This window comes from Labeo rohita, chromosome 16 (assembly GCF_022985175.1).
Source record: "Labeo rohita strain BAU-BD-2019 chromosome 16, IGBB_LRoh.1.0, whole genome shotgun sequence".
NCBI lineage: Eukaryota > Metazoa > Chordata > Actinopteri > Cypriniformes > Cyprinidae > Labeo > Labeo rohita.
Window position 1 is genome coordinate 29,344,400 of NC_066884.1, and position 17,652 is coordinate 29,362,051.

At 36.8% G+C, this 17,652-nt stretch overlaps 1 protein-coding gene across 1 annotated transcript; it reads left to right on the forward strand.

Moving 5' to 3' along the window:
* The first annotated feature begins 629 nt into the window (after nucleotides 1-629).
* On the forward strand, nucleotides 630-11,347 carry pomgnt2 (protein O-linked mannose N-acetylglucosaminyltransferase 2 (beta 1,4-)). Its single transcript, XM_051131992.1, has 2 exons — nucleotides 630-892; nucleotides 7,509-11,347. Exon 2 carries the CDS (start codon nucleotides 7,544-7,546, stop codon nucleotides 9,290-9,292), a length of 1,749 nt encoding a protein of 582 aa, XP_050987949.1. The 5' UTR covers nucleotides 630-892; nucleotides 7,509-7,543; the 3' UTR covers nucleotides 9,293-11,347.
* Nucleotides 11,348-17,652: the final 6,305 nt, after the last annotated feature.

Here is a 17,652-nt window from a genome sequence, read left to right on the forward strand (position 1 = left end):
CTTAGAATCGACGAGAATAGATAAACTCATTCACTGAGAGACTTTGAGAGATAAATGAATCATTTCCAAAGCAAATCCGGACATAATTTCTCAGTTAGGTCATTAAAAGAAGCTCAGTAGCCTGGTCAAGTCATATAATTTTTATCTGCGTTCACCCGACAAAAATGTATATCAATTATATGCTATAGTTCTGCCAATAACTGTGGCATTATGGAATGTATATGCATCTATTTTGATTAGCTGGCTGATAAAACTAATTTCTGTAAGTCACACCTGAGAGTTTAATAGTGTTTATTTAACATCAGTCATATATATAGCCAATATACTCAAAAATCCAATCCTCATCTTTAAAGTTACATTTAAAGATATACTTGTAAATGTAAAGTTTAACAAGTTAAGTCAATATATGCCGTAAGTCAATCTTTTTCTTAACTTACCTGACTAAGTAAATGCATAAACAAGAACATGAATTTGCAGTTATTTGTGTTGTTTTATTGTGCGTTATCATATGAGGCTGTCAATTGTTGCGAAGCTCTCGCGATAACACGAATGTAAACGTCAGACTGATTAACGGCGATAAGATCTCGCGAGGTTTTCTCGTCTGAGCTCGGTCATAGCTGTGGGTGGAGACTTCTTCAGCAGCTGGGTAAATGCTGGCAGAATACGCGCGACAGAGTCGATTTTGCGCTACGTAGCGATAAAATTAACACTCGATCAGTTAGTCACAATGGTGAATGAACACATCGTGTATTTAGCCCAATAGGCCCGGAAATGCTGCGTTGGTACGATGTAAAGTTGTAAATGATCATTGGCACTGGTTTGCTGGAGCTGCTGTTGAAAGTGTATCCGCAGTGAATTCACATCACTTCGTCCTGGCTCACCTTTTCCACAGGTATGTAATGCATTTGTGTTTCTATATGGTTTGATATGTATTATTATCTGTCTGTTATGGGAAAGTCAATGCAAAAAAGTTTTTTTCTACACCAGCAGTGGTCATGACAAGCTGACCAAATGATGACCGATCATTCACTCTTGAAAGTCTAAATATCTAAAATCACTGCTCACGTGATTATTTAATAATATGTAAACATATATTAACATTGCATAAGACCGTATTAAATTGCTACCTGTTGTGTTGAATGGGAATATATATGTAATCTATATATATTTACACACTCACGCACACATATAATGTGTGTATATAGATAAATAAATAAATAGATAGATAGATAGATAGATAGATATCATATTACATTTATTTAATTATTTGAGTGCTTGTATTGCAACTATGAATGATTTGCACTCACACGAGTCAGATCTGCTTGAATCATAAGGCCAAAATTAATTATATCATGTCATCATTGCTGGAACACTAAGAAGAGTGGCTATTTTCATGGGTAATATTAGAAATAAAAACTAGATGCAAAGGGCATATCTGTGCTGAATGTGATGCTACCACTATTTTGGATAAGCATTTGACGTGTATAAACAATTCTGGGAAGAAAGCCAGCCTTTTTTAAAACTTTTTATTTATTTTTTATTTTTTCCCCAGACATAAATGCTTTCTGACTGACCGTTACATTAGATCAACCTTATTGTTGTTGTTGTTTTTGTTGTTGTCGTGGACAAGGTACTTGCCAGTCATTCTCAAAACTGCAGACTAGGTCTGAGTCCTCTGAGAATTCATAACCTAATCTAAAACACTGTTTAACCAGGGATATGACAACAATTGGGCAGTCCTGCATACTATATAAGCAATCTTGAAATTCATTAAAAATGCCAAAATAAGTTTGATAAGTGTAGAGTCAAGATGAAATTACATCTTTAATAAAATTGTAGCAACTTTTTCTGTCTTCAGACTATTTGGTTATCACTGATAACGTCTGTAATACATGAAGAAAGCTCCAGTCCCATTTATGTCAATAGCAGTTGCTAGGCTGATGCAGGACCCCAGATGAAGTAGAAGAATTAGACTGATTGGCTGATGGCATCTCAAGAACATGCAGAGTCCCAAGCCCTTCGCCAGTGACTATCTTGTCTTGCCATGTGACATACAAAGCAACACAACACTTTTTACACTGTCGGTAAAGAAAGATACGTTTCACATTAAATCTGATAGCGAGTGGCATTTCATATTGAAATCACTGCATGCATTGTGCCCAACAGTCACAGCATTTAGGGGTAACAGTATTTTGGATTGTTCTTCCTTATCGTATGTTGAAACAGAAATCTCAAAAACGCTACAGCCTCAATTTCTATAAGCAAACTCATTCCTATGTATATTCCTGCTTTTTATTTTGCACCCTGTCCTTTTCCTGCTCCAGTATTTTGTCATTTTGCTGTCCTCAACCCAGCTCTGCAGTGTTACGTAGAGTCCTTCTCCCAGGAGGCAGAGTGACATTGTTTCCTGTAACCCCCACTGAAAAGCTCTTTCAGACCTATTCTTCATCTGTCCCTGAGGAACAGAGGGATGCTGAAGACATTTGCCTGCTTCAGTGCCTACTATATCAATCAGCATTCGGCTTATTAAGAGTAATAACAAGAGGTGAACCTATATAATTCTGGAGCCTACTAGATTTGTAAAACATAAGAGACAAATATAAAAAGACATGGATTGTTATTGTGCGAAATTAGTACAGTATTAGTACAACAGCTATGCATTATGTAAGAGTTAATAATTTTATGTACACAATAAATGCATTGTGCCAAATTATTAATTTTATTTATGTTATTATAGTATCTAAAGACACTTACACACACACACAAAATGAATGTGGATTGGGTAAAAAAAAAAAAAAAAAAATTGTACCGAAAACATTAACATTAAAAAATTGTACCGAAAACATTAACATTAAATTCTGACAGCAATAATCAGTCAAGAAATCTCTTTTGATTTTGATTTCTGAGAACAAGTTTTGATTGGTTGCAGTGTCAATTTTGATGGTACCTGGCGGTTTTTATCAGGATGCAATGTGTGCCAGTACTTTGAATCAGTACTTAACACTTTATTTGACCGTGCATGCAGAGCACAACATCTACTATTTATGCAGTGGAAAAAAAGTCTCAATCATATGTACATCAGCAAAATTAAAAATCGCCACAGAAAGATCTTGGTCACAAGGTAATTAAAAAATTTAGCAGGAGACGTTATTGAGAAGTGGAAAGGACAGGCAGTCAGGCAGAAGAATCGAAGAGGTGAAATGATTGTGTCTCTTTAGCCTGAGAGTTTTCTGTCGTGGGCAGGGAGCCGAGTAGGGAATCTCCTTGGTTATCCTGAAGGGACTCATCGGAGAAGAAAGCCACTGAAAGACTGAGAGCCGTGTCTTTCCAGGAGCCTTATTAAAATGCATTAGAAGCACTAGGCTGCCTTCCCCCATCATTGTGGTGCTTATCATCCACATAGCAAACAGCCCAGCTGTACACAAGGGAGCTGGGCAAGCCCTGTCAGCCAGGCCCACATTCCCATTCTCTCACACGTGGTCATAAACGCATGCACCCGGATCCTCCGAAAACCCTCTCTTGCATGATGCGACCCCCTGCTTTCTTTCTTCATATGCATGGAAAGGACAGCGTTTCAAGGGCGTGAGATCTGCCAGCTCTTGCTAAGCAATTTAGATCTGGACAGCTCAGATAGACTGAGACTCCTTAGTGCCACGTGCTCCCAGAGTCGTTATGCTGTTTAGCATATTACTCGTCTCTTTGTCTCTTTAATGCGTTGGGATGTCGCTTCGCCAAACAAATCAGTTTTAAAAACCCTTTCCCCCCACGTTAAGAGCTCTGAAAAGTTAATATGCATCATTGGTCTGGATTTAGCTTGGAATTTTCCCTTGTAGCAGTGAATGAACCTTCCATAATCTGATCCATATCACAGTGCATTACATGCAAGCAGTTTAACATCCTCCCTCTAGGTTTTACCGTCAGTTTTGCTCATAGCATCAACAAACAAATGCAAGATCTGAATGATAGCAAAGCAGTCAAGTATGTGAAGCACATGAGCTTGCATGTAATCTTAGGATCTGATCCACAACCTTATGCTCAACATGTCAGATTCCAATACAAGCATTAACCACTTGCCAGAATATCCAGAAATGGAGCGCTGAATATCCAGCTCCCAAATTGCTGTAGTATTTATAGTAACTGTTTCAATTATAATGTGTTTGGAATGTATTAGGAACATTTCATTTATTAAATACTGCATAGTCCACACTGTACACTGAAAAAAAAAATAATAATCTGATGAAGATTATGGATGTTTCCTTTAACCCTGAAACACAAAATAAGGCAGTGTATAATTAAAAATATGGGGGAAACCAACACAGAAAATTCCTGCATATTATAATGCTCTATATGTACAGACTTTTCATAGATACAAAATTTAAACAGTAGGCAGTATCCTATTGTGCATATAACAATCCGCCATTGTTGCCATATGACTTAGCGTCACATCCAGTTATGATTCTGAAAAATATAATTTATAATTAAATATTGCGTAAAGTGTCTTAACATTTGTCCGTCTGGCCAAATAATGGGTTGAAATAGAGTTTAAATCATTGCTGATTTTATTTCTAGTTCATTCATCACACTGGAAATTGGAGACCATGTCAAACATATTGCATTACAGTATTCCATGCAGTATGCTTGTGTTGTATACTGAACATATACTATAGTAGATCAATTGAGTATTGCATAATGCAGAAAATGTGCATGTTGCACACAGTACATGCAGTACTACATACTGCATAAATTGTATGAGTAGCATGTTAGTATGTTAATCAGATTCATGAGATTGCTGCATATACTTACCTCTGAACATCATTTTGTTGGTTTGTTTAATCAAGCCTATACTTTCTCTGAGTGATTATTGTGCAGAGTCATTGAGTTGAGTGAAGTTATTTGAAATAATCACTGGCAGAATAGAGTAGGCGAAACGTCTCTGAAGCAATGTGGGTGTTAAGTCCCATGAGAGAGACAGACTGAGCATTAAAACGGATGTAAATGTTACCTGAAACCAAAATAGACTGAAAATTGAGAAATGGACTCACTTGGAACTCATGTCAGTTCTTTATTAAAATTAAACTTCTTGATTTAATTATCACCTACAGTATGAGCCAAATGTAGGCATGTTTTGAATTATTTTGGACTTTTACTGTTTTCATAATTTGATAATACAGAAAGAATAGCTGATTAGTATTATGAAAATTATTAATTAGTCGAAGCTAACTGTTTCTGTTTTAGAAGATCATGTGAAATTTGGCCAATATATGAGGCAATGCACCCAGGGGAGCCCAAGCTATGTGGGGTTTATAACCATTAATTCTTCAGTTTATGCCTAATTTCCAAGCAGACATCAAAGACATTTCAGTCTTAAACAGTTATGTTAGCTGAGATGGTGCCACTGAGGGTTTGCTCAGTAATTTGCAATACGTAGCTGACATTTTGCAGGCATTTGTTAGTTGGCAAAGCCTTTTTATGTTTCCCTCTGGGTTGTCTATGCAGTGAAGGGAATTAAATGCACAACTGGCGACACTGCCGTTTCTCCTGTTTGTATCCTTGTGGATTGGATGTTAATGCCGCCTAAGTCTCAAAACATGAAATGCTATGGATGAAAACAAACAAGGAAGATTGTCCTTCACATCCTGAAAATTTGCATTTTTCATCCACGAGATGTGACAGCAAGAAGCTCTGCCAACCTCCTCTTTAATTTTTAGTAGTGGTAAAGCCTTTAACATAGCTAGAATGTTGTCTTGCTCAATTTGATTCAGTCATTGTGAATAATAGAAAGAGCTGTCGCTATTTTAGATTACTGAAGCAGGTTTTTTATGTCTTATCTCCTTCTAAAAACAGCCTGTTTGTTGTCCCACACCAGCAGGTACAGTTAAAGCATTAGCCTATAGGCTGTTGCGTACATGGTGCACTAAGAACACAAATTCTGTGAATGTCTGGATGCAGGTGGGCATCTTTAGCTACTCTCTGGTCTCCATGGCTCTGCTGGCTACCGTAATGGTAGCAGCTAAAAGGATGAGATTATGTCAAGGCTTTTTAAAAAAAAAACCCAGGACTGAGAAGGAGTACAAGCCTGCAGGGAGGTAATGAATTTAATTTAACTTTAACTAAAAACTGATGATTATAGTAATAAAAAATCCTGCATTTGAAATATAATTTATTTTTGCTGGTCAGTTTTGGAGGCTTGAGATAAATAAACACATTCACAGTTCACAATGTAAAAGCTTTAAAGACTACCCTAGGAAAACTCTTAAGGTGTGGAAATATGTGATAAGAAAAGGCTATGACATATAGAGAACAATGTATAGTCAGCCAGTCACCATCACAAAATAAGTTCTACCATGTACTTATATCACGCTGGATGAGTTTACAGTATTTGGTACACTTCTTTCTATTAATACCCTACTCTTTACCCTTTTTGTTTACTGTGTACTATACAGTTGAGGTCAAAAGTTAGGATCCCTCTTTCAGAATCATTAAAAATGTGAATTATTTTACCAAAATAAGAAGGATCATACAAACGGAACGGAACGTAATCAGTGCTACTTCTTTTACGCATATGTGTTTTTTTTTTTGTTTTTTGTTTTTTTGCATGAGGGCACCCTCTGGCATCCAGTATAAATTAAACCCATTCTATTTTGCATAAAAATCGAAAAAATAATACCTCTCTCAAAAGAAAAATTAAGCAGACATATACTAAACCACACTTTTTGTAGTGTACAGAGGTTTACGGGAGTATTTTGTTAATTTGTTCCAAAAAAAAAAACCCACACTGAAGTGGCAAGATATCAGAACTGAACCGAACCGAACCGAAAACCTGGTTAAGAACCGAGATACGTATTGAACCGTGGACTAACTGTATTGTTGCATCCCTAATATTTAGGCAAAATTTACACATTTCCAATCTGTTCAAAAGTTTTCACCCCCCGGATCTTAATGCATGGTTTTTCATTCTGGAGCATCATTGAGCATTTGAACCCTGCTGTAATAGTTGCATATGAGACCTCAGTGTGAAAAGATGGATCTCAAAATCATACAGTCATTCAAAACAGGTTTCAAAAACACAAAAATGTTGGAACACCAAAGAATTGAACCTAAAGGATTTTTTTTTCTGAAGAACAGTGGGCAGTGTAACTGTTTAGGACAAACAAGGGACTCATTAACAACTATCACTAAACCAAAACAAACAAAAAAAAAAAAACACACAGCTGTGGATCATTCGAGCGTATGTAAACTTTGAAAAGGGTCATTTTTATGAATTCAGCTTCAATAATTTTCACTGGTGGACTATATGTAAGCATCTTTTATGTAAAAATTATTATTCAGGTCAGTACGAAATAAACAATAACTTGCATTTTGTATGATCCCTCTTATTTTGGTAAAATAATTCTCATTTTTAATGATTCTGAAAGGGGGGTGCAAACTTTTGACCTCAACTGTATGTTTATGATGTATTTGCAACTCATGAACCTCCTTGTTCATACTCGGTATTCTGATTGTTGCAGGTGGAGCATGAGTGTGTGGTCGGAGCTCTGCTGCGATGCGTGCTATTGGGTGTAGGATGAACCTGCCGGCAGTGCTGAATGGCCTGCTGGTGTCAGTGGTGGCTGCCTTGCTTTGGAAATACGTTCGGTTGATTGAACACACATCACAGTTGGAAGAGGAGCTACAGCTTACACGCCAATCACAGGAGTTCTCACAGGTGCGTATTGACTACCACGGTGCCCTGTTAGCACTCCAAGAGCATGGCACCAGAATGGTGTGCACTGGCAAGATGCACACCGATCGCATCTGCCGCTTCGACTACCTCTGCTACTGCACGGAGGCTGAGGAGTTTGTATTCTTCCACAGTAATGCCTCTGTGATGCTGCCCAACCTTGGTCCTCGCCGTTTTCAGCCCGCCCTGCTGGACCTCTCGTCTGTAGAAGACCACAACACTCAATATTTTAACTTTCTCGAGCTCCCGGCAGCAGCTCTGAAGTTCATGCCGAAACCTGTGTTTGTGCCAGATGTCACTCTAATTCTAAACCGTTTTAACCCGGACAACCTCATGCACATTTTCCACGATGATCTTTTGCCTATCTACTACACCATGCAGCAGTATTCAGACTTGGATGATGAGGCCAGGCTTGTCTTCATGGAGGGTTGGAGTGAAGGGGCTCACTTCGATCTCTACCGCTTGCTCAGCAGCAAGCAACCACTTCTCAAGGAGCAGTTGAAGACCTTTGGCAAGCTCATGTGCTTCACCAAGTCCTACGTGGGACTGTCAAAGATGACAACATGGTACCAATATGGGTTTGTGCAACCGCAAGGACCCAAAGCCAATATTTTGATTTCAGGTAACGAGATCCGCCAGTTTGCTTCATTTTTGGTGGAGAGGCTTAACGTCACGCGAGAGGAGGGCGATGACTACATTGTAGTTTTTAAACGTACCACTAACAGGCTCATCCTCAATGAGGCAGAACTACTTCTGGCTTTAGCCCAAGAGTTTCAGATGAGGACTGTCACAGTGTCTTTGGAGGAGCAGCCGTTTGATAGCATTATCCAAATTATCAGAGGGGCAACTATGTTGGTGAGCATGCACGGAGCCCAGATGATCACCTCTATGTTCTTGCCTCGTGGTGCCGCTGTGGTTGAACTCTTCCCTTACGCTATAAACCCAGAGCAGTACACTCCCTACAAAACCTTGGCCTCCTTACCTGGCATGGACCTTCAGTATGTCGCATGGAGAAATACCATGGAAGAGAACACCGTTACATATCCTGATCGCCCCTGGGATCAAGGTGGCATCGTCCACCTTGAGAAGGAGGAACAAGAACGGATCCTTGCCAGCAAGGAGGTGCCAAGACATCTTTGCTGTCGCAATCCAGAGTGGCTTTTTCGCATTTACCAGGACACTACTGTGGACATTGCCTCTTTTCTGGAAGTACTTAGAGAAACTCTAAAAAAGCCTAATCTGAAAAAGGCCAAGGTGGCTAGCACTGTACATCCTGGTCGAGTCAGAGAGCCAAAGTGCCAGACGTCAGTACAGGCCACCAATGAAGCAAAGCTCTCAGTGTCATGGCAGATCCCTTGGAACCTGAAGTACTTGAAGGTTAAAGAGGTGAAATATGAAGTGTGGATCCAAGAGCAGGGAGAGAACACATATATGCCTTACATTCTGCCCCATCAGAACTACACCTTCTCGGAGAACATCAAACCCTTTACCACATATTTAGTATGGGTGCGCTGTATTTTTAACAAGAACCTCTTGGGTCCATTTGCAGATGTTCTTATATGTAAAACTTGATTCGGTAATCAGGTTAGATGTAACACTGTCAGCTAGCAAAGAGTTAATGTGAAGATTAATTCTCAGGAGCTATCCTGAAAACTAAAAGGTATGACATGGGTGAATTGTTTTCGGACTCGGTTGTCACTCTTATGACTTGATTGTTCTTCATGGTCCTAATGGAGTGTCACGAACTGAGAGAACAAATGGCCTGACTGCAGTGAAGGTTAGAAGAGAATGCAGTTTACCAAACTGCCAGTTCTTTTAGTTCATACCACCTTCTAAGCAAAGTTCTCAGTGACTTTATTTATCAGAAATGTAATGCATAATTTAAATTTATATTTATAGGTCCAAGACACTGGTTTTGTCTGACACCTGCTTTTGTTAACTAAAATAATACACAAATTTCTGTGGCTTAAGCAACATGTGAGTTTTATGTGACTTAGTGAGTGTGCCCTATCTTGCCCAAGGTTTTGCATTGTATTTTTCATTGACTTTAGTTATGAAGAAGCTTTTTTTTTGAGAGGGTTTAGAAATAGAGTATGAAGTAACTGCAAGAAAATAGAAGAAAAAAATAAAAGTGAACTTAAGATAAACATTATACTTTTTAAAAAAATAGGCTGCTGTTGCGTGGGTTAACTGTAAGTTTCCGGCAATATTGATGTTCTTTTTATTTTTTATTTTTATTTTAACCAGCCTCAAAAACACTGATTATCTACCTGTTCAATGGGAAATTAATTTGTTTGCTAGTGAGATCTATCAAATCGCATCACAGACAGAAGACTTAGATGTCCAAGTCAGTAGTATCTTTGATGACTTGAGTGAAATAGTTAAGATAGTGTCCTGAAATTTGAAAGTCTTGTTTTTTTTTTTTTGTTTTGTTGGTGGCATGTCAGTAATTACTTCAATGTTAAGTAAGTTGGAACCACTGTGTTAAGCAAGCTAGAGTTTTTGGTGAAAACAGCATAGTGGCTAGTAGCACAAAGAAAATAGGTTGAAACATGGGAAAGGCCAATTCATGAACTGTAGAGTTTTTGAGTAACTGGCTAAAAGCATTTGATAAATGTCGAGTAGAGGAGTAACAGTACTTTGAACATTTTATGACTGCATAAGCCTTACAGAATGCAATATTAAAGATTTAAAGATGAATATTTATATGATGTGTAAAGAAACCACTGTTTAGATGTGCTTCCTATTCTGTCATTCACCAAACAAACTTAAAACCGTATCTATATCTGCTTTAGAAAAGGACAGTGCCAGTTTCTGTTGTTGTTTTTTTTACATGCTCTCATCTCCATTTCTGCAAAGACAAGGTGTGTTTTGCCAGTTTATGGATTTTTGAGAAGATGGAAACATGTACTTTATCTCTGCCTATTATTTATTGAAGACATCTCTGGAACGCTATACATACTGTAGCCCAGATTTATTAAAGTTGCACTGTGTGTTTAAATTTGTTTCAGTGCTGTGATCAATGAATAGAACATGAGAAATTCAACAACTAGCCACAAGCTTTGTTTCTCTGTTTTGTTCTGAATGGCCTGTCAAGTCATCTGTATTTCTTTATTTCTTTATTTTTTTTTTCCCTTTTCCCACAGTGAGGTTTTATTCTGTCCTTCACTTCGAGGACATTCTGAATTACATGGGAGTGGATATAAACGATGCTAAAAACAGATTAAACAAGAACATTTCTAATTGAAATTCGGAAACGGCAAACCTCAGCCATGCAGTTTATTAGCATAACTCAGTGTTTCGATGGTAATTTTATTCAAGTATGAGGATAATAAATGAATTCTGTTTGTAATACAAAATAGCAGAAATGTCCTTTGCATATAATCAGAGAAAAAAACCTAGCATGGAAATCTTTAACTGTCTTTAACTACACTTTGAGTTGAGAAATGTTTGTGGTTTCCCATTCTCTCCTTTTAATAATTAGATGATAGTTTTTAACATAGAAACAGTATATATAGGATTGCAGGCTTGGGTCCTGTAAACCGCTCCTTTCCCTGTGCCAGTTCATGAGATTTACCATTATGTGCCACTGGAATGTCATACATCATTTTTGTCACTTTTATTAAATGTACAGTTTCTCAGATGTTTTGTGATGTCTTGTATCATTTATCAGTAGTATTATTTAATGTTCATTATTTAATGTTTATTGTCTTAGTTTGTCAATATCTTGTTTTTCGTAAATATTTTCTAAACCTTGAAGAAGTCCTGAATTATTAGACTACAGTCCATAACAGGTGGCCTGGTAAATAACATCACTCTAGCAGTCATGAATTGGAAAACTATGGATTGATTTTTTTTTTTTTTTCTTCTTCTTCTTCTTTTTTTTCCCAGAATGTGCAGTCTTGGTGTTTCGTACTTTAACCTTAAAGATTATATTGTTAATAACTGGCCATTTTAGCTCCAAACAACAATATATGCCCGATTTAAAAATGCTGCACTCAATTACAGATAATATACATATATGTTTGATACTAAGCATTTATAATTTTACTATTGTCTATTAGAGGACAGTATAATCCTCTTCTTGTAACCAATTTTCTTCTCTGCTTGCTGTTTTTTGCCATTTAATTTGAGATCAGAATCACTGTGACCCTCCAGAGACAGATTTGTTTATGGATGCTGCATCTGCCTACAGAATGAAACATGAAAGAATAGTGAATCTGATAATATGCTCAGCGTCTCCATGTAGGGCAGTGTCAGTTCAAGGTGGTATGTATAGCCGAAGGGGGTACTGTTGAACCGCGACGAGCCGATGAAAAGGATAGAATGTGTGTGGGGTGTGTTCCGCATGTTGAGACCAAACCATGTTGAGATTCAAACCAGGTTTCAGGCATGAAGTACAAATTACATCAGCTTCCTTTGAACTCATTAACCTAAACATGAAATGGTGTGATGTTTTATACTTCTTTTCTTAAAGGAATCATTAGAAATGTGCTTTCTTTAGTGGCGCATATAGTTTTCTGGTTAAAAGAACAAATTTAGTTTGTCTGGATGTGGCCATTACAAAAGGTCATGTGCTCTGGATGCATGCTTCATTAAATTAATAAAACAAACTTGTGATTATAGAATTATAACATTATATGTATAAAGGGAGTAAAATTAATTATGGTGATGATTGTTCCTGATGCTGACACTACAGTGGCCGTTTTTGATCTGGCTTTACATTTATTTTTTATTAACATTAAAAATGCATTACAAGACAAGGTGAATGTGACTATGGAATGTATAATGCAAAATGAGAAAGTCACTTCATGTAAAGTTAGTGCAGACCTTATTTTACTCATAAATTAAAAAAAAAAAAACAAACAAACAAAAAAACAATTCTTAAAACCTGTAGAAGTTCCTTAGGGAACCCATGGCTTGAAGATACTAATTGTTTGTCAGGTTTTAGGGCTACAACCAGAGCTTCTGTATTTGATGAAGGTCAAAGTAAATGAGGAGAAGCACTAAAAGTGAAAACACAGGATTCCTATACAGACTGGATTAGATTTCTCATAGGACCTCCGAGTTAGCTGAAAAACAGCAGGTAATTTGCTACATCATTTCACAGAGGTTATGTGAGTCATAACAAGATACACTCATTTTATTTAGATGGTACTGAAATTGCAAAGTGTGTCTTTGAGGCAAAAATTTTACTTAACCTCCACGGGGAAAACGAGCCCAGTCTGAGTAATGTTCAAGACCACAAATTGGCATTCATTAGTGAAAATTTCTTAGATGTGTAATACATTGGTAGTGTTCTTCCAAAGGAAGATGTTACAAAGGAAATGTGGCTAGTTAATTAGAGTTTATTAAAAAAAAAAATTAAAAAAAAATAACCCATCTGAGTAAAGATGAGGTGAAAGAGAAGCATTTGAGGTTTAAGTTATTCACCCTTTGATGTAATTTCCTGAGCTTGTTTTGTAAAAGAATATTACAGACTGGTATGTGATGTTAGCATACCTGTTCATGGTAGTTTTTTTTATTAATTATGTTCCCCCATTTAGAAAATTCTATCAATTGTACATTGCTACATTACTTCTGTCATGAATTTTTATCAACACGCCAGAGAGACTTACAGCAGTTGTATAGATTATCCGTAAATAATGACTTAAATTTTAGCCTGTTCCACACTAAAAGCCATTATATGACAGAAGTTTTGGAATAGCACCATAGTGTTATAAATAAATTTGGTCACATTTTATTTTAAGGTCCAGTTCACGCTATTAACAAACCGTTAACTGCTTATTAATAGTTAGTTAGGTAGTTAAAGGGGTCATCGGATGCCCATTTTCCACATGTTGATATGATTCGTAAGGGGCTTAATGAGAAGTCTATAACATGGTTAAAATGTCTCAGTGGTAGTGTAAAAAACACCTTTTTTGCCTTGTCAAAATCACCCCTTTACAGAGCGGGACGTTTTGTTGCACTTGCCTTTAAATGCTAATGAGCTCTGCCCGCCTCTCTCTTCTGTGGGGTGAAGAGCCATAATGTTTACTTTAGCCACAAAACTTGCTAACTAGCACAGTATTAAGAAATTTGCAATGATGCATAAAAAATACCTTATACTCAGTTCTGCTGTAGGTGAGGCTTGATCACAAATGATTAGCGTAAACATAGACGCATTTATGTAAATTGCCGGGTGCATTTCCTTCATCTTCAGCAGCTCATATGTCGGTAGTAAATAATGACTGCTATGTTCATTATTACATCTAACAACAAACACCTCAGTCACTCAATCGGAGACATTCTCGTCTTTCTTTGCACCGGAGTCAACACAATGGCGGACAGCTCACTCAGGGTGGGTCTAAGGTAAGACGGCCTTGTCAATCAACTATCATGGGAGCGACTTGGGTTTTTGTAATGTGACACAGACAAGATGCAGAGAATGGCTTGATTTAAAAATCTTATAAAGATTTAAAAAAACACTACTGGATGGATTTTTATCATTATCCACCTTATTCTTCAATGTGGAAGTAAGCCTCTGGGCAAGACTTCTGGTTCATTAGCTGCTATAGGGAAATAATGAGAAAAAAAACAACGAGCAGTAAGCGCTAAAACTGTTTGCAGTACAAACCAGTGTGTTCATAATTAAGATAATACATTAAAAATACTTACTTAAAAATATATAAATACGTAATATACTAAATACATACCCTGCCAACACACATTTATGTTCAAACAACATGAAAAAAAGCATTTGATGGTCATGTAGAATAGTTTTATTTATTTATTTAATAGTGTTTTATGAGTGCAAATAAACAGCCAATATGTTATTAATAAGCATGCTAATAAGTAACTAGTTAATAGTGAGAATTGTTCCCTATACTAATCCCTATACCATAATTTTTTTAGGCAGCGGCTATTTGCATGAAGTGAAAATAGTGAGATGCTATTCACACTAAGCGTAAATAGTATTTTGTGCTATTTACACTACTTATTGCAAATATTGGCAAGTATCTTTACCTTAGTATTGTAGTACATTATAAAACACTTTGCAGTAATAACGTATGGAGTGTAAATTATCATTTTTAATTAAATGTTTAAATGGATTCCTCCTTATTGGGACAATAAAGCCCTCCCTTTATACTTTATTTTCAACTTTCCGATTATTATTTATTTATTTAATTCATTCATTCATTCATTATTGAATGTAAATGTCTTACCGATGTGATATGAGCCGTAAAAAGGGAGAAGTACGAGTTCAGTAAAAGTTGGATTCGAACTTGGGTCCATCATGTTGAAAGAAGTGCACTTTACAATCTATGCCACTTGAGCTGTTGTTTGGTAACCATTTTTTTAATATTGTGTATGCTGATGGGCGAAGTTAGTGTAAATAGCCTCTGCCAACAATGCAGGCTATTTGCACTTAGTGTTAATAGACAGTCCATGGTAGATTTTTTGAGCTTTTGCATCCTTTTTGAGACTTAAAACCGCGAAAGACCAATAATGGGCCCTTTTCACAGACTGTGATGACATTGTTAATCTAGTTCAATATTTGTCAATATCTGTTTTCCAGTTTTCCAGGTACAGCAATTAGCAACTCGACTTGAATGTAATGCGAATGGAATGCTGTAATATTCTCCACATTATCTCAGTCTGAGGTCCAGGTTTAAAGTGACCTTTGCTAGCTGTGTAAATCCTCATTAAAGCTGTGGAACGAAAGAGAGAGGGCAGCCAAATGACACTCTCTCCTGCTACTGTCACATCTTTACACCTGAGACAACAGCCCCGAGTGCGATCTGTCAATCACGTCGTCACAATGAGCCTGAGAGGGTGCCTGGAGCTGACTGCTCATTGTCATGGCAACACTCTAAGGTGAGGACCTTAAGGACTCTCATTTGCGTCAGAGAGACTCACCAGAGGGCAGAGCTCTTGCACAACACACGATAGTTTCTAAACAGGCAAAAAATATAGGGACATCTTTGTAAAGCTATAATTAGGAGAGTATTTCCTCTTAATAGTTTCCAAAAAGTACTATACCAGAAACCAAAACAATAAGCAACTGGAAGCATTTAATTAAATAAATTAACATTTAAACAGCCATTAACATTCAAACAGTATGCTATTGGTAGATCCAATTTTAAATGGCTTACTTAAAGTTTTCTCTGCTTTTCAAGTTTGTTTAGTAGAAAATATGAAAACATGACAGATTGTAAGCACAAAGTGTGCCCATTTTTTGTTTACTCTTACAATGACATGACATTTTTGTCATATCTATTAATTTATTCAAAAACAAGTGGGAAAAAAGGCAAATCATACATTTCTGCCGCACATCCTGATTTTGCTGAGTCAGATGTGTTCCTGGGTCAATATATTTTGTTGACCCTGGAACAACATTTTAATTCAAAATTTTAATCTTGACCACATCCCTACACCTAAACCTAAACCTAAACTAACTCATGAGTAATCCCTAAAATCAGAGGAAATGATAGATGAATGACACTGATGTACAACCACCAAACGCTGATTGTAAGCCTAAACTTCACAAAAACTACAAACAGTTTTTTCAAATCTGATTGGTTAATCACAATGTTGTTCCAGGGTCAACAAAGATGTTGATCCAGGAACATGTCGTACTTGGTAAAATCAGGTTCAGCGACACCTCTTCTACAATGGGCATGTATAATAATAATCATATAAATAATAATATAAAAAATGAACAGTGAACAAAATAAAAAGTTTATATTTGGGTTTGAAATGGCATTATGATGAAAAATTTATGAATTTTTAGTTTTGGGTGTACTGTTCCTTTAATAATGAGCTTTAGACAACTTCACAGACAGGACACGTTGTGTATACCAGTATGTCATTCTGGCAAAAGACAGTCTAAACACGAGCCACAACAGACTATTGATGTTAAAGGTTTCCATAATAAAGCATGTCAGACAGAGACAGGCCATTGAAAAAAATATATAGTCATCTTAAACCAATTAAAAACCTATTAAATTCCAAGGACATGCTTATATCCTGCTTTATTCGTGAAATAACTCTCTCTTCTGAAACATTTTGAGAGTAGCATGACCCTGATCATGACAGTCTTTCTGCTGCTGTCTGTGGTAGATGTCTCTCCAGACGAGGGTTAATAGGATAACCGTGTCTTAAATAAATCACCAGCAACAGGGAAAGAAGAGACAGCAGAGATAACAGCCTACTCACTGAACACTCACTCTTCTCAAGCCAGCTTCACTGGTAGTTTCAAAATTGTTTATATACTATTAGTCAGTTATATAAAATGTTTAGAGTTCACCTCATATAAAAAAATCTTTTATGCTCAGAAATACAGTTGGTCAAAAGTTTACATACACCTTGCAGAATCTGCAACATTAATTATTTTACCAAAATCCCTGGTGAAAAAACCAGCATAAGCTGGTAGGCATGTTTTGATGCTGGGATGCTGGTTAGGTATGTTTTGATGTTGGTTTAAGCTGGTTTATGCTGGTCCTTTGCTGGTTTATGCTGGTCATGTTGCTGGTCAAGGACCAGCATAAACCAGCAAAGGACCAGCATAAACCAGCAAAGGACCAGCTTAAACCAGCACCAAAACATACCAAACCAGCATCCCAGCATCAAAACATGCCTACCAGCTTATGCTGGTTTTTTCACCAGGGATAAGAGGGATCATACAAAATGCATTTTTTATTTGACCTGAATAAGATATTTTGGTAACACTTTAGTATAGGGATCAATTCTTACTAACTTGCTTATTTACATGCCTATTAATAACATATTGGCCGACTATTAGTACACATTTATTCCACATGACCATATTCTATATTTCTAATCCTAACCAAGACCTAAACTTAACAACTACCTTACAAACTATTATTAAGCAGCAAATTAGGATCTTATTGAGGCAAAAGTCATAGTTAATTGTTGTTTTAGTAGTGAGA

Coding starts and splice junctions, on each gene's coding strand:
- pomgnt2 (XM_051131992.1), top strand. CDS start 7,544: ATGCGTGCTATTGGGTGTAGGATGAACCTGCCGGCAGTGCTGAATGGC.